This window comes from Aethalodelphis obliquidens, unplaced genomic scaffold, assembly GCF_003676395.1.
Source record: "Aethalodelphis obliquidens isolate GAN/ISIS:26980383/991018 unplaced genomic scaffold, ASM367639v1 scaffold1, whole genome shotgun sequence".
NCBI lineage: Eukaryota > Metazoa > Chordata > Mammalia > Artiodactyla > Delphinidae > Aethalodelphis > Aethalodelphis obliquidens.
In genome coordinates, this window is record NW_020837945.1 from 7,471,425 (window position 1) to 7,496,730 (window position 25,306).

The following is a 25,306-nucleotide window of genomic DNA, read 5'->3' on the forward strand; positions in this document are numbered from 1 at the left end:
CTGAATAGTGTCCCCTCAGAATTCACAAGCTGAAACGCTAACTTCCAATACCTCAGAATGGGATCATAATTGGAGGTAAGGTCTTCAAAGAGGTAGTTAATTTAAAATGAGGTCCTTAGGGTGAGTGCTAATCCAGTATGACTGGTGTCTTTATAAGAAGAGGAAATTAGGACACAGCCAGGTACAGAAGGTATATTATGTGGGGAAACAAGGAGAAGATGAATATCTACAAGCCAAGGAGAGAGGCCTCAGACGAAACCGTCCCTGCGGACACCTTGATGTCAGACTTCTGCCTTCCAGAACTGTGAGGAAATCAGTTTCTGCGGTTTCAAGCCACTCAGTCTGCACTGCTTTGTTACTGCAGCCCTAGCAAACCAAAACACCAGGGTGGCAATCTAGGGTAGTGACTGAGGCAACTGTGAGTAAATAAATACCAATTTTATAATATAACAAATACCTACTTAGTCTTCATCTTCTGCCTGCCACCCTTCTAAGGGCTTTTCATCCCTCACAAGAGTCCCATAAGCTGGGTGTCACACTACCTCCACTTTACAGATGAGGAAAGTAAAGTAGAGGGAATTTAAGGGTTTGCCCAATGTCACACAGCTTAAGCAGCGGAGCTGAGATTTGAACCCAGGCAGTCTAACCCCAGTTACGTTTTCCATTCTTATACATAATAAAGATGAATGTTGCAAAGAAAAATAGGGTTAGCATATGATGGGGGGTAGAGAGGAGCTCTATATTAGGTAGGGTGTCAGGGAAGCCTCAGAGGAAGTGATGATTTTAACCATGACCCGAATGATGTGACAGAGAGAGGCATGCAAGGACATAGAGGAAGGGCTTTCCTGGCAAGTACAATGGCCCCAGGAGGGAAGGAGCTTGGCATGTGGAAAGAAGAGCAAGAAAACTGGAGATCAGTAAATGCAGTTATGGGGAGAGTGCTTGGAGACCCTGCAGGGATTTATAGATCTCCTGAAACCTAGATTTTATCACAAGTGTGCTGGACAGCCAGGGAGCAAGGTCATCTGATTTATGCTCAAAGCCAACAATGGCTCCAGCTGCCATGTAGAGAATGAACTATAGAACGTCCAAGACGGTTATCGGGAGGTCAGGAGTAGACCAAGCAAAAAGTGATCCTGCCTCGAACTAACGTAGTAGCTGTGAAGATGGTGGGAAACGGGCAGATCTGGGATTTACTTAGAACAGAGAGTCCATGGTCTTCCCCTGAGAAAGGATTAAACTCAAGTTGGAGAAAAATCATCACAGATGAGGTAATTGGAGAACAATTGATGGCTAACTTTTGAGATATTAACTGTGAGGATAACAGGACTCAGGAAAGAAAGAATTAAGGATTCACTTAAGGTTAAGGATTTGCTTAACTATATATCTTGGAGATTTTTCCATGATAATTACCTAGAGCTATATTTTGGTCTTTCATATATTAGAGTTATTATTTTACATTAAGGCTTCAAATCTTTAAAATATTTTTATTTTTCTTTATCTTCCATTTTATGGTCTAGGTTTGCTTTGCTTTGTTGTGTGCTTTTTGCAAATTGTAGTTTGGCAGACCGAGTCTCATTTCATTCTTCCCTAATATATCCTATACTTGTATCTCAGTTCTTCAGACAGAATCTATTGCCTCCCCACCATAAACTATATTCAAATTCAGGTTCTTTGATTTTCATCCACCTTTCCTCTTTCTCCTTCACTATCTGGTGATACTGTTATTCCTAGTTCATCTAGTGTTTATCTTTATTCCCTTAAATTATATTCTTATAGTTCCCTATTTGATTTTTCAGCTTTAAACATATCTGATCTTCTTGCTCTGTAAGGTAAGGAACTTTGCAGTCTTTCACTACCTTCATCTTCTCTACCTACCACCTGAATTTTGTTAGTTATATTATTATTTTAACATTGCCATTGTTTTCACTTCTCTGTTCTTTTCTGTAATAATAATTTCCATGACAATTTTATCCTTAGATCTATATGCAAATGGATTCATCACTCACTGCAACATTTTCTCATTGTTTCTCCATTCTTCACTTAATGCAGCTGAGATTTGATGCATGATATCTTCAAAAAAGGCTCGTGGAGAACTATCTTTCTCTTTTTTTAACATCTTTATTGGAATATAATTGCTTTACAATAGTGTGTTAATTTCTGCTTTATAACAAAGTGAATCAGCTATACATATACATATGTCCCCATATCTCCTCCCTCTTGCGTCTCCCTCCCTGCCTCCCTATCCCACCCCTCTAGGTGGTCACAAAGCAACAAGAACTATATTTCTTGAGTGTTAGCATCTTTAAAACATATCTCTTCATGGCTGAGTAATATTCCATTGTATATATGTACCACATCTTTTTTATCCATTCTTCTGTTGATGGACATTTATGTTGCTTCCATGTTCTGGCTGTTGTAAATAGTGTTGCAATGAGCATTGGGGTGCATGTATCTCTTTGAATTATGGTTGTGCAATTTGCAGAGATGTGGATAGACCTAGAGACTGTCATACAGAGTGAAGTAAGTCAGAAAGAGAAAAACAAATATCATATAATATCTTTATATGTGGAATCTAGAAAAACAATGCATATTTGAACTTATTTGCAAAGCAGAAATAGAGACACAGATGTAGAGAACAGACATATGGATAGGGGGGTGGGGATGAATTGGGAGACTGGGATTGCCATATATACACTACTTTGTATAAAATAGATAACTAATGAGAACCTACTGTGTAGCACAGGGAACTCTACTCAATGCTCTGTGGTGACCTAAATGGAAAGGAAATCCAGAAAAGAGTGGATATATGTATATTCATAGCTGATTCACTTTTCTGTACAACAGAATCTAAGACAACATTGTAAAACAACTATACTCCAATAAAACTTAATTTAAAAATTTTTTAAAATAAAAGATATCTCTCAGGATCTTGACTAGGTATAAAAGTTAACTAGGTATAGGTATAAAATAAGAGTAGGTATAAAAATATTTGTCTCACTTTCTTTTCCTAAGGACTTCAAACCATGTTCCATTGTCTTCTAGCACTGAATGTTTCCAGAGAGATATCTAAAGACAGTCCACATTTCCCCTTCTCAGTGTGTTCTTTGTACTTTGATGCCTGTAGAATTATTTCCTTTTCTTTGAAGTCCAGTACTTACATCAGTATATGCATCAATGTCCATGAATTTTCTTCCTCCTCCAAGAAGGACACAGTATGCCCTATCAATGTTAGGAATTGAGCTTTATCTGAAAATTTTCTTAAATGATATGTTCAAATATTTTTTTCTATTGATTTATTCTGTTTTCTTCTCCAAGGACACAAAGAATATGTTGAATCACCTTTGTCTTTCACACCCATCATGTACTATTCAGTCCTTTTTTTTTCACTCTTTTGTTTGTTTTCTTTTTATTTTGCTCATTTTCTCAAGTCTGCACTCCATGTCGCGATTGTATTTTTATCAGTGTCTTTTCTCTTTTGTCCATAACCAAGGTAGCTTCTATTATTATATTCATTTTACTTTTCTCATCTAGGTCATTTTTTATTTATTCTGTTGTTTTGTCATTTCCTCCTACAGCTCAGGAGTCTCTGCTTTTAGTTCTTGAAATATTAAGGTTATTTTTCACCAGTTCTTTGAGTTTGCGGAGAACCATTTTGTTGTCTTTTTCATCTACTCTGCTACAAAATGTTTCCTTGTGTTTTTCCTCAGTACTACAAAATGTTTCCTTGTGTTTTCCCTCAGTAGCCTCTAGTTTGTCTCTTTTTTGGCAAAAAGTTTTGAATAGATTCTCTGCTCATTCCTCATCAATGAGGGGCATTCTCCCTGGATCAGCTATCTGTGAAAGGACAGTCTAGAGAGGACCCAAGAAAGCACTGAAAATTAGCAGGGGGTCTCTGGCTCAAAGTGAAGCTCTAATAGTGGATTTTGTCAGAGGGTGTAGTCCTTAAATCACTACAGCTAAGAAAGATTGGCAGCCACAGAGCTGCCAATCATCACAGTTCCTCCTCCATTCAGCCACCCAGGGAGACTGCTTCTTGCAGATCTGAGCATTTTCTCATTTCCTTCTGTTTCCTGTGGCCCCCCTGTGGTGTCACACACTGTCCAGGGAGACTCCTACAGGCAGCCCTACATCTTCATCTTGTTGTTCTAAACATTGGTTGTGCCCCAGGATGGAGAAGACCATGCTCTGCCAGTTCTGCCATAGATCACCAGTGTCCATCAGTCATTCTTTCTCACTAACAGGCTTCATGGTGATCCAATTTCTGCTGCATATGGTGCATATCCTTTATACATAGTTTGGGACTACAGACATTTCCTAGTTTCACAAAAAAAATAATAAAATTCTTTTTTGTTTCTTTGTCTCTGTGCTGTTTTCTGAAGGAGACAAAGAAGCCCTTGTCTTATCATCTTCAAAGTAGGTATCTCCACAAACAATGGTTTAAATAAATACTACTTTTTCTTTGTTTCTACCCCTAGAGAGTTCAATTCAGTATGTCTGCAATGGAGCATAATCATCTCTAGGCTTAGAAAGAGCCCACAGGCGAAGAATCTGAAGCATTTAGGATGCCACTCAATGGTACTCCTATTCAGAGTACGGACTGATGAACCATATAAAGTGATCTCACACTGGAAGGAAATCAAGTAGCCATCATATTTATCCATGTCAGCACCCTAGCCAGACACTTCTCCCAGTGCAGAGACCATTGATCAGACCTAAGACTGAAGAGAGGTGGCTTATTGTCACCATGCTGGTCTTTCCCATTTTTGCTTTAATTTTGAAAATGTTTGGACCAACAGAAGTCACAAAAGTAACAATACAGTACACATCCTTGTACCCTTCATCTTTCACATTTGCCTTATTTGTGGATTCCCTCTCTCTCTTTTGGACCATTTGAGAATTAGTTGTAGATGTCAAGATACTTCACCCCTAAGTATCTTAGCATGAATATCCTGAGAACAAGGACATTCTCCACATTGGTTTGAATACCACCTGCTCCACAGGCTCCCTTGCTGATCTCAGTAGAGATAGGGAGTCAGGAACAGAGAGGGTAGATTCCCACATAGGAGCCAGAAGCGCAAAATCACCCTGAGTTCAGGACGTGAAAGAATGAATTAGGGAGAGGGCAAGAGAAATGCTAGCAGGGCCTCCAGGGGAAAGGGTCCAGGCCACAGGAAGGAATTGAAAATGTGTACGCTGGTTGCTGCTTTAAGTTGAGTAATTCTATCCCCACCCCTACACCAGAGAATGTGATCCAGTGAATGCCACAATATTGTATAGAATTGCCTCTGTGATATTTAGAAAGCAAACTTGAGTGATTTTAAAATGCAGGGAGCCTGAAGAGCTTCAATAATGATGTTTGGATGCCCCCATCCCCCATGCTTCTGGCTGTGACTCCCTGACTGATGGAGAAAGCAAACACCATCTGCCCAGTGCCCAGCCCCACAGAGGTTCCAGACTTAGGAAAGAATTTTTGCCTTGAGCTCCCTGAATCCTAGCTCCACCCCTCCCCCTTGCCTTCTGCTGTCCTCTGGGACAGGGAGCCTGAACATCTGCTGCCTGTCAGAAACTGAGGCTCCTGGCTGCACTGGGCCAAACAGCCCACCTTGTAACTAATGGTGGCAGGAGTCATTTTCTTTTCCTATGGATAAATATCAAAAAATTGGAGATCACTGAATTGTGAGTGGGAAGCCCATTATTGGGAATACATGGTTTAGAGAAAGATTCACTATTTGGGGACAGGACTGGGTTTCCTAGCTCAGCAGCACGGAGAGGGCCATGTGAACACAGCACAAAATTATGCAATGACTGGTCCAAAGGGACAGAGGGTCCCCAGCAGATGCAGTCACTCTCAACTTCTGCCTTTTGAATTGGAAATTTACGGTCGAATTTTTAGGTCTCGTAAGGCATAAAGAAAGCTATTTTTTCTGCTCCACTTATTTTTTTTTTGTCTCAAAATTACTTAAAGTGCACAAATGATGCAAACCCATTTTCAGTGACACAGACTAGGAATCTCAACCATCCTCTTCTCTCCTCTGGTTTTGTATAGCAAGGTCCCAGGGATAGTCAGAACAAAACAAGGTGAAGGTCATATCAATTCTCCAAAAGGAGAGCCTCTCCAATAGAGAGGCTTACGAGAATGAAAATTCCATTTCTCTCTTTCCTTTAAAGCCCTAGAACATGAAAGCCACATCCCACTCCAAAATCTTTTCATTAACTGCATCCTCACTGCAACACTTAGAATGAGGGCAGGCCTGAGTGGCAGAAGAAGAAGCAGGTGGCACGAAGAGAAGAAAAGAAAAAATACATAGAAAAGACAAAAACAGAGAAAACAATTTTTTTTAGTTTAATTCCCTTTTGGTCAGAGAACATAGTCCATGTGATTTCAATTCTTTTAAGTTTGTTAAGGTTTGTTTTATGGCCCAAGATATGTTGCATCTTGGTATACATTCTGTGGGCACCTTAAAAGAATGTACATTCTGCTGCTGTTGGGTAGTGTACACTATGAATTAGATCCTATTGGTCAATGGAGTTGCTGAGTTCCTCCATATTTCTGCTGATTTTCTCTCTAGTTGTTCTAACAACTGTTAAGGAGTTGAAGTTTTCAACTATACTTGTGGTTTTGCATATTCATCCTTTCAGTTCTATCAGTTTTTTCTTTACATATTTTACATCTCTGTTGTTTGATGTATATTCATTTAAGCTTGCTACATGTTCTTGGTTGGTTGACCCTTTGTCACTATGTAATGTTTTTCTTTGTCCCTGGTATTTTCTGTGCTCTGAAGCCTATTCTATATGCTAATAAAGCCATACCAGCTTCCTTTTCATTAATGTTTGTGTGTTATATCTTTTTCAATCTTTTTTACTTTCAACATATTTATACCATTACGGGAAACAAAGTCTACTGTGTTTACCTCTATATTTGCTCTTTCTATGTCTTTTCTCAGTTTATGGTGTACCAGAAATCCTTCTTTTATCATTTTCTCTTTGTTTAGATAACTTCCTTCACCATTCTTTTAGAGTGAGTCTGCTTTTGACAACTTCTCTTTGTTTTCCTTCATCTAAGAATGGCTTGATTTCCTCTTAATTCATGAAGGATGTTTTTGCTGGTATAGAATTCTGGGCTGATGATTCTTCGCTTTCAGTAACTGAAAAACATTGTGCTACTGCCGTCTGGCCTCCATAGTTTCTGATGAGAAATCCACTGTCATTTGAATTCTTTTTCCCCTGTAAGTAATGTGTCGTTTCTCTGGATTCTCTCAAGATTGAGAGAGTGGCGTGGACATATCTACATTACCAAATGTAAAACCGATAGCTAGTGAGAAGCAGCCGCATAGCACAGGAAGATCAGCTCGGTGCTTTGTGACCACCTAGAGGTGTGGGATAGGGAGGATGGGAGGGAGTCGCAAGAAGGAGGAGATATGGAGTTATATGTATATGTATAGCTGATTCACTTTGTTATACAGCAGAAACTAATACACCATTGTAAAGCAATTATACTCCAATAAAGATGTTTAAAAAAAAAGATTTTCTCTAGTATTCAGAAGTTTGATTATGATGTGTCTTTGTGTGGGTTTATTTGGATTTATCCTGTATTGGATTTACTAAGCTTCTTGAATTTGTAGGTTATTTTTTAACTTGGGAAGATTTGAATACTCTTTTACTCCCAGCCTCTTTCTGCTCTCCTTCTGGTACTCTATGGCATAATTCTTAGATCTTTATTATAGCCCCACATGTTCCCAAGCCTCTGCTCATTCCTTTTTCAGTCTATTTTCTCTCTATTGTTCTGATTGAATAATTTATATTATTCTGTCTTCAAGTTCACTGCTTTTTTCCTCTGTCCCCTTCACTCTACTGCTGAGCCCACTCACTGAGCATTTTTTGCAGGAACTGTAATTTTTAGTTCTAGTATTTCCATTTGGTTCTTCTCTACACTTGCTAAAATTTTTTGCTGAAGCTTACCATTCTTTGCTAAGATTTTTTAAAAATTTGTTTCATCATGTTTGTAATTGCTTGTTGAATCCTTTGTATGATGGCTGCTTTAAAATTCTCAGATAATTCTGAAATCTGTGTCATGTCCATGTTGGTGTTTGTCTTTTCTCATTCAGTCTGAGCTCTTTCTCTTCCTTATTGTGACAAGTGAATTTTTTAATTGAAACCTAGGCATCAGAAGGATTGTAAGACTCTGGATCTTATTTAAATCCCATATTACAGCAGTTCTCCTCTGACACCACTCTGGTGGTTGTGGGGTTTCACCTAATTACTACCTAGTATGATGTCAGTCTCCACTGACATAAGGATGAGGGAGGATCCTTGTTACTACTGGGTGGGAATGAGAGTTTAAGCTCCCCAATGAGTCTCCAGTGATACCACGCTGGACAAGAGGGGTACCTCATTGATGTTTCCCCTGTGGTCTCCACTACATTTTGTGGAAGTGGCATTGTTATTGATAAGTAGTAGTGGAAGTCCTGACTCTATACTAGGATTCTCCTAATGCTACCCCAGTGGGAATGGGGAGGGCTGCTTCACTACTGCTGAGTCTGGGGAGAAGTCCAGGCTCCCCATGTGGTCTCTAGGGGGAAGCTATTACCCCTCAGAAAGAATGAAAATCTGGGCTCCTCACTTTGTCTACTCTGATACCCCCCTGGCAGGAGGTTTGGGGTGCCTTGCTACAGCCTGGCAAGGGTAGGAGTCTAGGCTCCCCACTCATCCTCTGCGCTCAGGGTGATGTCACAATTTTTTTCCATGTAGTTTTGGCTGGAGTAGAGCTGTTATTATCTAAAAGTTTTCTGTCTTTCTAGACTACCTCTTTCCTAGTCCTTGGTCTAGAGAAGGCAGACTTTTGGGGGGCATTTCTGTCTGTATCCATTGACATTTCCAAATTGCCAACTTCTATAGTGTCTGGTCTAGGACATAAGAAGCAAAAAGGAAAAAACAAAAACAAAACACAGGAAACTCACCACCATGTTGTCCTTCAGGCTCAAGGTCCCTGGTTACTCTGCCATCCTCTCTCCACTTTTTATGTTTGTTGTATGTATTGATATATATACAGGCAGACCTCGTTTTATTGTGCTTCACTTTATTGCACTTAGCCAACACTGCATTTTTTACAAATTGAAGGTTTGGGGCAACCCTACATCAAGCAAGTCTATTGGCACCATTTTTTTCATCAGCATTTACTCATTTCCTGTCTCTATGTCACATTTTGGTAATTCTCACAATATTTCAAACCCTCCACCAGCACAAAGATTACAACTTGCTGAAGGCTCAGATGATGGTTAGCATTTTTTAGCAATAAAATATTTTTTTAATTAAGGTATGTGTATTTTTTTAGACCTGGTGTTATTGCACACTTAACAGATTATAGTGTAAATGTAACTTTCATATGCACTGGGAAACCAAATCAATTGTGGTAAATATTATGATATTTACTTTATTGCAGTGGTCTGGAACCTAACCCACTATATCTCTGAGGTATGATTGTAATGTTCATGGTTTTTTAGTTGTACTTAGTGGGAAGAATAGAGAAAAGTACACGTATGTCATTTTCCCAGAAGCTCAGTTTGGATGATTAATTGTAAATAGAGAGAAAAAAAGAAAGGAGGACAAAGAACAAAAGACAAAGGATAAAGGAGTGGTGTTTTCTTGTTTTCCTTTCTTCTCAGAGATGTATGCTGCCTACAATCAGCCATGAGGTACCTAATGAAGGAGTTACCATCTCTCCTTTCCCTCCTCTGCCCAAACAGAAGTCCAAGCTGAAAATGGGCAAGAAGCACAAGAAAATGATATGATTTTTGTCAGTAAATGTTCCTCCATTCTCCAGCCCTGTAAATGTCACATTTGGTTATGAAATTGCATTTTGCAAAATAACATTTTTAAAATATTCCTCCGACTTAGTATCTTAGTATTGACACAGATGAGAGATTGAAGTATTGCATCTCCTTGTCCCCTGCATCCTTTCTCACACATGCATAAGTAACAGGCTGACTCCTGGTGACTCCAATACCTGGGGCTCTCAGCTACCCATTTGGCTCCCCTAAGACCCAGTCCAGCAGGGATGGTGTCTGTTTTGAAAAGAAGCATCCACACCACTTCCCTGGACACCAACAGTGCCCAAGAGTGGCCTGGCTTGGGAAGGAACTATTACTATACTCCACTGGGCTCCCCATATCACTGGGGAATTTCCACATGGGTTATCCAGTATTGGGCAGCCTAGTCCTAAGTTTCACCACTGAATTAATCTCCTTTCAAGAAACTTGATCATGGCCCTCCCAGAGGCTGTTCGTGATTGTACCTCACAAAACTGAGCATAAATGAATGCATGAATGGATGGATGGATGAATGAATGAATCCCTTGACCTTCACTACAACCCAGCCAGTTCTTGAGGGAGAACACGGCAAATTGCCTCCTGGCAACATGGCACAGCCCTAGCGAAGGAAGCTATCTCATTCCTGCCAATGGAAACTATAGGTAGAAGTTAAAAGGCAGGGAAGTCGTGAACTCTGAGCAACTGTTTTATCTGGGTAAACTGGAAACTGGAGAAAAATTGTTTTCTCTGGGAAATGGGTCTGGAAAGCTGCCACAGTACCTTTGTACAGGGCTCCCCAATACAACATTCAGTCATCAGCCAAACGTAAGACATTCTAGGGACCATATGTATCTCACCATTGGACTTGAGCAAGTCTTTAAAAGAGGATTCAACCTGCTGGGTGAGGCGAATTTTTCTAAACATCCCTTACATGGCAGAGTAACCAGTGACCAGTTGTTTTTCCAGTCTGTTCCTGTCATTTCTCCCACTTCACCTCCACCACCACCCCTATCACCCACCTCTGATCAGATAACAAAAACAACTCCATACAAACAAAAGCAAAAGAAATTAAGGATTTTTTTCCCCTTTGAAACAATTTTAGAAGGGCTCTTACAGGTCATTCTATTGCACCACTTCCTGGAGCAGAAATCCTTCTGAAGCTTTCTGGACAAACGATGACTCAGCATCCCATGCCAGGAAACTCACAACTGCTCAAGGAAACCTTATTCATTCTAGTCATTCTTTTTTTTTTTTTTTAAACAACAGAAATTTATTTTACTTTTTTTTAACATCTTTGTTGGAGTATAATTGCTTTACAATGGTGTGCTAGTTTCTGCTTTATAACAAAGTGAATCAGTTATACATATACATATGTCCCCATATCTCTTCCCTCTTGCATCTCCCTCCCTCCCACCCTCCCTATCCCACACCTCTAGGTGGTCACAAAGCACCGAGGTGATCTCCCTGTGCTATGCGGCTGCTTCCCACTAGCTATCTATTTTACGTTTGGTAGTGTATATATGTCCATGCCACTCTCTCACTTTGCCCCAGCTTACCCTTCCCCCTCCCCATATCCTCAAGTCCATTCTCTAGTTGGTATGCATCTTTATTCCCGTCTTGCCGCTAGGTTCTTCATGACCATTTTTTTTTTAGATTCCATATGTATGTGTTAGCATTTGTTAGTATTTGTTTTTCTCTTTCCGACTTACCTCACTCTGTATGCCAGTCTCTAGGTCCATCCACCTCACTACAAATAACTCAGTTTTGTTCTTTTTTATGGCAGAGTAATATTCCATTGTATATATGTGCCACATCTTCTTTATCTATTCATCTGTTGATGGACACTTCGGTTGCTTCCATGTCCTGGCTATTGTAAATAGAGCTGCAATGAACATTTTGGTACATGACTCTTTTTGAATTATGGTTTTTCTCAGGGTATATGCCCAGGAGTGGGATTGCTGGGTTGTATGGTAGTTCTATTTTTAGTTTTTTAAGGAACTTCCATACTGTTCTCCATAGTGGCTGTATCAATTTACATTCCCATCAACAGTGCAAGACGGTTCCCTTTTCTCCACACCCTCTCCAGCACTTATTGTTTGTAGATTTTTTGATGGCCATTCTGACCAGTGTGAGATGATATCTCACTGTAGTTTTGATTTGCATTTCTCTAATGATTAATGATGTTGAGCATTCTTTCATGTGTCTGTTGGCAATCTGTATATCTTCTTTGGAGAAATATCTATTTAGGTCTTCTGCCCATTTTTGGATTGGGTTGTTTGTTACTGAGCTGCATGAGCTGCTTGTAAATTTTGGAGATTAATCCTTTGTCAGTTGCTTCATATGCAAACATTTTCTCCCATTCTGAGGGTTGTCTTTTGGTCTTGTTTATGGTTTCCCTTGCTGTGCAAAAGCTTTTAAGTTTCATTAGGTCCCATTTGTTTATTTTTGTTTTTATTTCCTTTTCTCTATGAGGTGGGTCAAAAAGGATCTTGCTGTGATTTATATCATAGAGTTTCTGCCTATGTTTTCCTCTAAGGGTTTGATGTTGTCTGGCCTTACATTTAGGTCTTTAATCCATTTTGAGTTTATTTTTGTGCATGGTGAAAGGGAGTGTTCTAATTTCATTCTTTTACATGTACCTGTCCAGTTTTCCCAGCACCACTTATTGAGGAGGCTATCTTTTCTCCACTGTATGTTCTTGCCTCCTTTATCAAAGATAAGGTGACCATATGTTCGTGGGTTTATCTCTGGGCTTTCTATCCTGTTCCATTCTATTCATTCTTTAGTTTTGTTTGGGGATTTTGCTTTCTCTTCTTTGGAAACCAAAGGATGAATTCCTTTCAGTTTTCCAGTTGTTCCTGAAGTTATCATCATTGTTGTCTCTGGAAGTCATGGCTCTGAGAAGGAGAAGCCCTGTGACAGAAGTATGTGCAGGTGCTGGGGTACAGAGAGAACAGTCACTAAAAAACGGGTAGCTGGGTACAATGTCAAACAAGAGGTCAAATCTGAACGGATCCTCGAAGACAAGTGGGAGTTAAGTGCGCAGGCAAAGAAGATGGGAGGAGGGATGGAGCAATGCAATGTGTTCTGGTACCAAAAGGGGCTCATTTGACTGGAACATAGTTTAGAAGCAAGGAGTGATGGGGATTGGGCCTGGAGAGGTAGGTGGAAGCCAGGTCTCCAAGGGAAGTGTCCTGACTTACCACCAAATGGGGCAGAGTTGGGAGTGCAGAGCAGCAATTAGAGGACTCACTGGGCTCAGAACTTGTATGGTGGCTGAAAGGAAAAGAAAGGAAATAATTATGGAAACTTCTCCCTTTCCGCTTGTGAACAGAGATGGTTTAGCAAAGCTGATGCCTCTGATGAAAGTGAATGGGAGAGGTATCGGCCACTGTAAGGGCTAGGATTCCTGGAAGATAGCTCTGGAGGTGACAAGAGCCTCGGAGAGATGCTGTCCCAGAAGGGAGGCAATAGATTGAGTGAAATGAGACCAAGAGAGAATTCCAGGCTGCTTCCAAGATTCAGTACCTCACAGTTGAGTCCTGGGAAGTTGGAGTGAACCTAGCACAGGTGCGTCCTGGGACAGGAGTGCCTACCTGAGTTGGTGGCAACGAGAATGTTGTCTGTGTGTTTCAGCTGTCCAGGTCTTCTCGGTTCCTCTCTGCAGGCTGGCTCAGTATTCTCTTTAAAGGAAACCTCTTGATATGAGGTGGGTGCTAATGCCTGTCTTATATTTTATGATATGTCCAGGAGCTCTAGGAAAGGAGGAATGAGTCACTCATCAGTATTCCAAGAAACCTTGGAATATTGGGCATTCACAAAACATTGCTGGGACGTCGATGCAGGAAGTCTAGAGTGTAGCCCACGGGGTTTCCAGCAGGGGAGGACACACACAGAGGTTTGGAGAAATTCTGCAGCCATGTGATCCAGCAGCTTCTAACCCTTAGCCCCACAACCTGTCCCTCTCGAAAGACGTTCATGTGCTCAGCATACTTCCAAGAAAGAACCCAGGGTGATGTTCCAAATCCTCTCCTCCCACCTAAGACTAAGGGCATAGGGGAATTGAGAGGATATGAGTCCAAGCACAACCTTGAATTCATTTAATTTATTTTTGTAAGACATCCTAACGGCTCCATGCAGTAGAACCCTCCCTAGTCTGGTCAACATGGCTGCAGCGATGCATCCTAGGGAACCCCGCAGGGTGACCTGTATACAAGGGACCTTAGAAAGGGTGTCTAGGGGAGACAGAGGCTCTCACCTTACGCAGAGGAGGCCATATCTCCAAGAGCCTCCTGTGTGGCCTGCCCAGTATGAATTTCACCTCCTCCTTCAAACACGCCCCTACAAATTTTTTTTACCACAAATTCTATCTTTAGATCACCCTAGGAGCATTTCACTGAGTAAATCAAGGATAAAAACTAACTGTCCCATGTAAAATTGTACCACACGCTAATGGACAAGTTCTTAATTCCTCAAATCCCTTGTCCCTTGGCTGCTAAGAGGGGGCTCTCTGGGTTTCCCCAAGGTCCAGGCCTTGGCACCAGCCTCCTCCTCCCACACCTTCACACATCACCCCAACTCTAGCCCCGGTCTCCCTCCTGAGCGACTCAGCCTGCTCCCCTTGGTCCTCTACAGCTTACACCCTAGTTTTCTAAGCTAGCCCTCTGCTACTCTTCTTTCTCTCGGCCTCAGTCTACCTGCGATCTGCTCTTCCTCGGGTACCAAGTTTCCCCACCTCTGTTCTTCCACCTGGAATATTCTGCCTCGTGTCTCCCCTCCCCACATCACTCTTAGACCCCACCCCCCTTTTTTTTTGGCCACTCTGTGAGGCTTGCAAGATCTTAGTTTCCCGACCAGGGGTTGAACTCAGGCCCTTGGCAGTGAAAGGGCAACGTCCAAACCACTGGACTGCCAGGGAATTCCCACTTTGACCCTTCTTGACACAGTGAAGCTCTTCCTCTAACTCTGGTTCCATGAGTCAGAACTTCTGTGTTTGACATTCAACTCCACTCCTTCCCAGCTCTGTGACCAAGGGCAGTTTGCTGAACCTCTCTGTGCCTCAATTTCTCCATCCCCAAAGTTGGGGGTAATAGCATTTATTTCATAGGGTCATGGTGGAAATTAAATGAGATAGTCTAGCAATGCACTTAACATAGTGCCAGGGTGTAATAAATGTGAAATAAATGTGAGGGATTACTATTTTATTGTCCCAAACCATAGCTGCATGCTGACTACTCATTTCCATGAGTTTTTTATTAGGCAAAAAAAGCTAATTAGTGGTTCTTAAATCCTCTGACCGATATTTTTCTGTAGCAACTCAAGGCAATATGTGGTACCACATTATAAGAACACTTACTTGATTGGTTACCTGAGGAAGGGGACATTTCCCTTTTAAATCAGTTCTCCGGTGACCTGCTATGGCATCATGTCAGGAAAGTGGAAAAGGGAAGCTGTGGATGGAGACCACAGCTGGCACGTTTATTGAGAAACCTAAGAATAAGGTGGGAGATTTGTGGCCCCTGTTTTAACCTGGAGGTGAGGTCCAGTGAGGATACAAACTCATAAAATAACATTATCATTTCCCACTTTATATAAATGTTCCTTTAAGTGGTTGTAACTTAAAAAAAATCACAGTTTTCTGATGAATATAAGCACACATTTTTAGAGAGATAAAAATATCCAAAATGCAAATATGACTGGTTTGAAATATATCAACTATGACGAGTTTCCCCCTCATCCTTAAAAGCCTACTTCTGGGTTCCAGAAAGCAATGCAGTCGCACTGTTCAACCCGCAGACCTCACTCAGCTGCGCCAACTGCTGCCCTCTGTGTGCAAGGGAGCCCCGTGCAGCAGAAAATCCCCTCCTCCACCCTCTCTAAAACTTGGCATTCATGAATCCACCCCCCCACCCAATACACACACAGCGTCTTAGTCGTAGCTTTGAGCTACAGCCAAACTCTGTTATAATTGCCCTCATTAAAAACCCGTCTGTCATTTCAGACAGAGAGAAGTATGTATCTGGCATGGTTCCAGTAGAGAGACACATTCACCTTAACTGAAACTGAAGTATGGGTATAAATCTCCACACACACAACACACGTCCCAAGCAAACTGCTGAGCTTTTATTTATATTCCCAGGTATGGTAGAGAGAACACAGTCATACAGTAAGAAAATTAAATACCCACTGGCCCTGAGGGTCAATACTCTCCCCAAGGAGTCTGGTATGGTTCCAACAAGACAATCGGGATTTTTCTCAGCATCTGTGGACATAGCTTGCTCAAACATGTCATCGTGATTCCCCCAAACTCTAGATGTTTCTGTTATTCCATTAAATGTATGACAACACAGTTGTAAATGGAATTCCTTTTAGAGCAAAAGAACCCAGCTCTTTCAAGAAGTGTGCCAAGGTTCTGGAAACTTGTGTTCTGGTGGAGGGTGTTGGAAATGGGGGTGTGGGGTGCATGGCCACCAGCTGTTGACACTTATGATGAGTGGTCTCCTGGAAAGTAGGCAGCCTTGGGTCTTATTAGTTTCAGGGAAAATTGCTCTGTTGTATTTGGTACAAATGCCAGAGGTCAGTATTTGCCCTCTAATAGCAAGAACAGACTATAACCCTTGACCCCCACATGGTAGCCAAAGGGAATAATGATCTCACACACACACACACACACACACACACACACACACACACACACACACAGATATAGTACTTGGGTGCATTAATACACATTTTCTCATTTGCTCTTTACAATGGGCCTGTGAATGAAGAAACACAGATAGATACTACTTATCCCCACTTTAGAGATAAGCAAACTGAAGCTTCCAGAGGTTAATATAGTAAGTGGATAGGAAGTAAAACCAACACAAAAACCTTTTAAAGTCCCCAACCTCTATACTTCTCACTCACTCACATTCTCAAAATAGTAAGAACATCCAAGCAGCACAGACACAGTAAATAAGAACAATAAAATTTCAGACCAAATAGGCTCTTTTCTCCAAGACAGTAAGATTCCTGTATCGTTTTAATTTTACAATGAGTAAACCAGTTGATTATGTCAACTATCAAAGCCTTTGGCTCCCAGAGCAAAGATATTTCTTAAGGACTCAAAGCAAACATATCTGTCTTTTTCATCTTAAAATATTGCCACTACTCACACTCTCTCCCAGCTAAGCATGTACAGATGCCCTCTTCACATAGCTGACTACTTCTAGGGGCACCTCAGCAAACAGCAAACCATGTCTGAAATGAACAGACCAGGAAACTGTGGCCAAAATGTGGCCTTGCTCAGGATCCTAGGGTGTTTCCATGGCAGAGACTTCTGGTCTACCACACACTTCCTCCCACCATGATGGTTGTGCCAATGGGAGCCTCTGGAAGAGGCTATGGGAGGTGGACTTGACTTTTCCAAAGGTCTCAGAATCCCTTACACAAATAATAAATTATGCAGTGATACATGATCACATATGAGCATGCTTAGAAACAAAACTCAGAAAAGATGATCAGGAGGAGTAGGGGAAAACTGCAGAGATTTACTGGTACCCAGGGAAGTTCTTAGGGATAAATTTGGGAGCACAAGGAGGAAATGGAAATTGGGTAATTGCCAAGGCAGGAAAGTACCTACAACTAGGGTGTGACAGATAAAGACAGAACCATCTAGGCAGCCTGCCCTGGTTAAAAGACAAGGATTGCATGCTTACTTGCTAGAGAAGAACTGACATATTTCAAGCAGGGGTGCCTGGGTCAAACCTGCATTTTAGACAGATCCCCCAGGATTGTTTCAAGATAAACCTTCAGTGTTGCAGGTAAGGCTGGAGACACAGGGAAGCAATATCAACATTCCCTTTAAGAGACGGCAGTGAAGGGAGGTCAAATTTAAGCTAAGTGAAATATCGGGGGTGAGGAAGAAAAGGGAGGTGGGGAGTTCCCAGATTTCTGGCTTAGGTATAATGTGGGTTGTGATCCCATAAACCAAAGACAGAGAATGGAAGAAATCGCCCAGGTGTGAGGGGCTGAGGGTTGCTGGTGGAAAGTGTGTGGGAATAGAGAGTAACCTCGAACACATTGCTTTGAAACATGCACTAGACAGCTGTGTGGTGCTGTCCAGTAGACGATATTTCAATGTAGAGGTCAGAGCTGGATGTACAAATTTGGAAGCCATCAGCCATTTGTGGATATTGGAGCCACTGTTGTGAATGAGACTGCTCCAAGAAAGAACACAGAGAAGGCAAATCTGAGAAACTCCAACACAGCACCAGGATTGTTGTATAAGGACTCTTGTTACAATATATCCCTATATGGTAGACCTTGAGGTTCTCGGGGAGTAGAGGTTGACAAGGAGAAGAGACCAGCTTGGTGGAAATTCCTTTCTTGGCATGGGCTTCAGTTTCATCAAGTGCATCACTGTGGAGTTGGACTCGACATTCCTTAAAAGATTCTCTTCTAGGTTTAACATGCTATCATTCCAAATCTCTTCCAGTATTTGTAAATCCCATAACCAGGAATTTTACTTTGGAGGAAGCTCTTGGCTTTAGAAAAAGGAGGAGAATTTGCGTGAATGAAATGTAAATCCTTTATCGAGTATACATGTCATGTAATTGCAAACCTCAACTTTCCGATAATGAGGGAAGGACATAAGGAGTTTAAAGGCATCTCCTCGAATGACTAAACCACTTACACAGAAACATATGTCATGATTTCCACCATAAGTTATGCCATAGATGAGTCAAACTGGGAGAGCTAAATTTAGGACTTTTAAGGGCCCCTCCCCTCTCAATGTCAGAAGTTTCCATCTGGCACAGGGAAGAGGAAAATGCTGACACAGGCAGTATTTGATTTCTCCAGGATATCCAACACATCTGGATAAAAATAGCTGCAAGGAACATCCACCAGCAAGACTGGAGTACAAAAGGTGGTGGGGTCCCTGGGTCATAAGAGATAACACAGTGATACACACACAAGAAGACAGACAAATGACAGAGCTTTGTGAGAATATAATGCCTGGAATCTGGGTGCCTGTGGTTTGGGGACTGTCACCACTGGGGCCATTAGAAGAGGACCAAGCTGAAGAGGTGAGTGATCCAGAGTAAGACTTGATGGAGCACAGGGAACAAAGGGAAAGCAAATCATAGACCAGGATACAAGGAGAGATGGTGTAACTAGAGAGGCCAAACCAGCAGCAGAACTAGGCTAAGAGGTGAGGTGGAGAGTCAAGGACAGAGCAAGTGGAGACAGAACAAGTTTCCTACAGGTCAAGGATGAATTTCACTGAGTTCTCACCATGGAGTTGCATCTACGCGTGAATTACCATCAACCACCAGGGTAGACTTGTCTTTGAAGCAGCCTTGTGCACGCACCTGTGAACCCGCGTTGCTGTGAGATGTTCCTCTCTGCCGGTCTTGTCTCTGCCACCCAACGCTCTTAGCCTCTCCAGTAGCTGTGCTTTTCCTTTACATCTTGAAATAAACCACGTGGCAGGCTAAACATCATAGGTTAATGCCACCACAGTAGGGTGGTAGATTATGGTTTCTTAGCTTCTTCTGTCCTCAAGGGCAATTATTAGTTTAAGTAAGAGGCAGTGCCCTGGTTTCACTGCATTATTGCAGGGCTTGTGCAAGTCAAGTGTACTTGTGGTGTTCAAAGTTGTTTATTGACACTCAACACAGACCCTTTTAGTTTGGGGATGGTGGCTCTAGAAGAATGAATAATGATGCTGATTGTACTTCCACACCCAAGCCATGACACGTTGACTCTAGCGCTAGCCAAGCAGCTATGAAGAACTCAACACTAAACTGTGGCCACGGGGGAAGATAAATGCCACCTTTGGCTTCTAAGAACCAGAGTGTTGATGGCACAGGAGCTAGGGGACAGCTACACAACAGAGTCAATGACATACCTACTCCATGTGAAAGCATGCTACTGTCGTTCGTAAACAGAAGGTCGGAGAAAGAAAAATGACAGTATAAAAGCACAAGATACCACTTTTTGCTTATCAGTTTGGCAAAGATTGAGGAGGAGTGCTAAAGCCACTGGCAAGTTGGCAAGAATATACAGGAACAAATGTTTTTGAACACTGTCAGAGCCAAAGTTTGTGGGGGACAATTGAGCAATACGTGTCAAAATTCTTAATAGTCATACTTTTTAACCAAATCATACCTAACTCTGATATTTATCCTCAGTGTTGATAGGACAAGGGCACAAATATGTGAGTTCAAGGATGCTCATCACAGCGTTTTATACAATAGTGACAATCTGAAGCAAATTCAGTGGAATCTGGTTGAGGAAATTATGGTGTAATTCATGATGAATGCTATGCAGTCACTAAAAAATGATGATGTATTCTACCTTTATTGACATAAAAGATGTATGATACGGAGTTAAGTGACAGTAGCTTACAACATCGTATGTATAGTATAGATATTTATATTTATAAAAAGGGGATTATATTTCCATATCTGTATATATTTACAGGTATAGAAATGGTAATAGAAAGATTTTCACCAAAACATTACAGTGGTTTTCTCTGTGGGGTGGCATCATGAGAGAACTATATTTTCTGATTTATAATTTTTCAATATTTTCTGCATTTTTAAATAATGAGCATGTGTTAGTTTCATCATCAGAAAAAAAATAAGGCTGTAAAAAAAAGTAAAATCATAGCAGCCAATGTTTCAGTTACTACACATGTTAGGAGCCTAAGGAAATTAAAGAAATTGAAGAGAACTTTCAGAAGAGATGACCATTATTCTTAATAGCTCTGAAGTAATCTTCTAATTAGGACAGATTCAATTTATGTATGTATCATTCTCGCTCTCAGACTCAGTGGGTTATAGCCTACATCCCAGTTGAAACAAAATGTTTTCAGCCCAAAACAGATAAGGTCATAAACCCATCAAAAATGATGACTTTCAAAAAACTCCAGGAATTCAAAAAAGTAAGACAAAGAAAAATGTACAAAATCTATTTAACTTTTAGGAAAAAATGAGACCAAATGACTACAAAAATACCAGCTCCAAAAATGCTTCAACAGGAGAAAATAGAGAGCAAAAGACTGGCATATGGATATCAAAACTCCAGTGTCAAGGAGGTTTTGAAAACTGGTCATGTGTCACCAATTATACATATCCAAGATCAATGTGACAGACAGTCATTTCCAAGAGCACTGGCAAGGTTTTTAGGATTCTAAAAATCTGTTTTCAGTGACTGACTGATCATATAGCAATAATGTGAGATTTTAAAATTCATTTCATCATTGGTGACCAAATTCTAACATAAGAGAAAGGGAGAGAGAGAGAAAGAGAGAGCTGTTGTTACAGACCCATTGTGTTGACTCATATTTAAGATGTGCTTTGTACATAATTATCTTTTCTTATCACCTCCAGGAAAAGCACAAAGAGGAGATTTCAACGATGGCCAAGTTGACAGAATCCATGAGTAAGTAACTTGAAATTTATTCTTCATTTTTGGTTTTGAATGGAAAACGACAAAATCTTGCAAAAAACACGTCCCCTTGTGATTATCTGATTTGTCTTTCACTCTTGTGATAGCCAAGGTCTATTTAACACAGATCATATTGTGTTAATGTTACATTATGTGTTTTTCAAAATTCATCTCTCATGGTGTCCAATTCTGTGCTGAAATTTTCCCCCAACATTATGGAGCTAAAGAGTTAAAATGAATTTTATTTGTAGCACTGTGTTGGGTATTGGGACCCACAATAATTTTAAACTGATTTTTAAGAGGTTTAGACAAAGTCTAAAGCTGAAGTTTTATGCACAGATATTCCATAGGCTGGATAATCTAAAGAGAGGAAAGAATGGCTTCTTGTTGTTAGACTTGTTAGGTGCTGTTTTGGAATTTCAGAGAGAACCGTTAAAAGATGGAGAACTTGAGATGTAAGCAGCTTGCAGTGATTTAGGTTTCGAGTCTGTCAGTGGTATAATGCTCTAAACTCTTAAGCCAAGTAAACAGGATACACAAAGCGTTTTGAAGAGAAAAGAAAAATTAATTATAATAAATCCTCCTGCAAACTGAGAAATGCAATTTCCTGTGTTGACGTTTAACTGTTAAAGACCATGTGGATATGAAATAAATAGACAATGCAGACTTTTTTCCTTTGCAAAGGTACATTTTCCTAGTGATGGATTTCACATCTAAAGTGACAAGGGAAGCTTGTAAACATTTCTCCATTGTCATTAGGGCCATAAACACCTACTTAAAATTGGCCTGCAAAATTAGCCATGGATCTTGCACAAATTTAACTGGCCCCTGTCTTCTCTTTCTACTATTCCTCAAATCGTGAGACTGTTAAATACAGGTGTTCTCCTGCAGCCCAGTCAATGAGCCCTTATCTCCAAAGGTACCCCGCCTTCCAAGAAAAGGTAATGTTACAAGGTTCTGTACATTGCATTTCTTTAATTCCTGACCCAAAACCTCTGCCTAATTTCATATGTCTTGAACACATGCTAATTTCACGATGGAAATGGCAGCTCACAGGGACTAAGGGAAGGGCAAGGTGCTCCCACGTCTCTCTTCTGCTCTCCTTTCTGGGTCACTCCCTGACCTCACTCCGTTCCACCCTTCTCTCTACCTCTAGCTTTGCAGATGGAAAAATGTTCCAAGGATTTGCCACTTGGTTTGAAGAACACCAAACTGGTTCTCTGTCAGGGAAAGGCCCTTGAGTCATAGAAGGTGTTCTTCTCAGACCTGGAATGAAATAGTGAGGGTACCAGAACCACTATGAAACTGACATGCCTATGCTGTCAAAATATGGAGCGAGATTGGGACACATCAAGTAATTCATAATCCACAGCACTTTCACAGACTTAGTCCTAATCTCTAAGTCCGAAGTCGCCAACACAAAAAAGACTCACAGATTCTCTGAACGCTAGAAAGATCAACGGCTTGGAATCTAGCATCCTTTTCCATGAGTGGAGTCTGGGGTGTATGGTGCATTAAATCAAATAGTGTCTTGTGTGAGTTGTGATGCTAACAGGTTTTACCGTGAGTCTCCTGTTAGAATTTGATCTCTAGTTCAGTGAATATTTTTTTAACTCACCTAACTGAATTATAAACCATTTAGGGCACTATAAGAGATCTACTGGTCAATATTTCTGATAAAGGTATTTTAATTTTTCTATATCTATTGGATCCAGATGCATTTAAATAAAAGCCCCTCCCTGGACCCTCCCTGATGTGTTGATTTTCAGTTTCATGTTTGCCTCTGCGATGGTTCTAAGGATTTTCACCTATGCATCCACTGGCTTAAGAGAATTCTGCCAAAATTGAATTCCAAACCCTTCGGTAGATGAAAGGGCATGGCCATTCTTCTAACTTGCTCTGTCTTAAAAAAAAAAAATAGAAGAAGAAGAAGAAAAGAAAAGATCACATAGATAAGCTCAATGCACAAAGGAAATTTAAAGTTTGAAAACAGACCTTGGAATCATACCCAACATTCCAGTCCAGTGATCCTGACAAAGATAAAAAAAAAAATTATAAAATATATGACATACTCCTACTTTTCAAGGTGCTCACTATGAAAGTTAATCACATGGTCAACACTAACAAATAGTTCATCAAAATTAAATTCCTGAATAACATTATATACAACTATACATTTATTCTACATAGGAAACCTGCAAGGAAATAAATACCTAATTATCGAAGGAGAGCCTATCAGTGGGCTAAGCAAAGAATTAACATTCTTTTAAGAACTGCACAATAAATGTGATGGGAACATCAAATCCATGGCCACCAGAGAAAACGGACAAAAACAGAACCACCAATGCCTAGGACACAGTGCACTGAATGAGTTTTCAGAGCCAGTAAACACTCTGCTTGTTAAACTGCCAAGCAAAAACCATCTGGTTACTAGAATATCTCTCTGTCTAACTAGACTAGAGAGCAATTCATCTCCAATCACCATAGGGGTCCAAATGCTTTTGATGGCTATGCAAGTACCATCATGGGGATGGGGTATCTTCTTCATCTTCTAGAGCAGGGTGAGGAGTATTTCTTTCTATCACGTGCCATTTATCAACCACGTCAGAAACAATAGCATTCATCATTTTTTTAAAGGGCAAGCAAGGGACGCAAAAATATTAACAGGTTTTCAAATGTTTAAGGAAAAACAACTTTATTTAATAAATACATGATAAGACTTCAAAATATATTTGCCACATTGCTGAAGTGAGGAGGGTCATGATAAGGAAGAAAAAACAGAGAAAGGAAGAAAAAAAGATGAAATATAAGAAAATGCACATGAGAAAAATACAGGGGGAAACATATGTATAAAAAAGACCCGAGGACATCCCTGGTGGTCCAGTGGTTAAGACTCCAAGCTTCCAATGCAGGGGGCATGGGTTTGATCCCTGTTTGGGGAACTAAAATCCCATATACCGTAAGACATGGCCAGGAAATAAAAATAAATAAATAAATAAATAATAAACATTTTAAAGATCCAGAGAAGGCGCTATTAAGGAGGAAAGAGACAAAATCATGGGCAAAGAGAAGATGAGAAGGCAAAGAGAAAGGAGGCAAGGACAGATATTGACCAGGAGGCTCAGGGGATCTAAAATTCATAAACTACACACTTGCATTCATTGGCTGTGGTCATTGAACGTTTCAAAGCCTATTGTTTTTTTACCATTGCCCTTTGACATTTTAATCTCTGTTAGCATCTTAGAAAAGGATATTCTCATACTTCATCCATCAGAAACCCTGTTCCAAATGGGACGGCGGAAAACCCCACACTAGAGGAAGTTACTCTGAACTTGCCGGTCAGTAGCCAGGATTTTACTACCCACGCACTAACGGAAACCAAGCTGAAAGCCTGACCCAAGTGGAGACTCCCAACCTTGTCCATAAGTAGGCACACAGTGACCCAAACAAGGAAACCAAATCCCACACTGTGCTGCCCTTAGAGGTGACGTTGAGGCTGTCAGGCTCTGTCCGGGCCACTCGAATCTAAGTCAGATGGTGACAAATTGCAGGTGTTGAGAAGCACGCAAATAGCCTGGGGCTCCGGGATCGTGATCTGTACAGAGTACCTTTGTAGGTTGTTCTTACATAGATTTCTGCAAGTAATTCTCTTCATGGTTGTCACCTGCTGATGTATCCCCCCACACCTGGGAACCTGTCAGACACCACAGGGGTCCATTAATAGTGTGGATTACAATCAAATGTCTGTCTTAGTGATGAAGTTGCAAGGGCAGGACAGGTGGGGATGCTTGGCCCCCATGCCTTCTGCAAGTTTCAGAGCCCCTTCCTGAGCCCCACCCCCAGTGCTCCGCAAGCATTCTTGGAGTCCCACTTCTGCCTCTTTCTCCACATCAGTCACAGGTATCCAGTGCATCCCTGCAGCAGGAGACAGTGCGCAGGGCCAGCCGTGGCTCACTCTGAATCATGACGGGAAGAGTTGACTTCTGTTGCTTTCTGTCACCATCCGCCAGCCTCTCTCGGGCACGTGAGCCCCAGAGGAGCCCTTCTGGTCCTCCCCA

At 41.0% G+C, this 25,306-nt stretch overlaps 1 protein-coding gene across 1 annotated transcript in view; it reads left to right on the plus strand.

The window, feature by feature from the left end:
• Nucleotides 1-25,306, plus strand: part of KCNJ6 (potassium inwardly rectifying channel subfamily J member 6) — a 283,179-nt gene that overhangs the window by 55,014 nt on the left and 202,859 nt on the right. Inside the window, exon 2 of the mRNA XM_027128021.1 lies at nucleotides 21,191-21,242. Within this exon, the coding sequence (XP_026983822.1) occupies nucleotides 21,218-21,242 (25 nt within the window). The 5' untranslated portion in view covers nucleotides 21,191-21,217. The remainder of the gene's footprint in view (nucleotides 1-21,190; nucleotides 21,243-25,306) is intronic.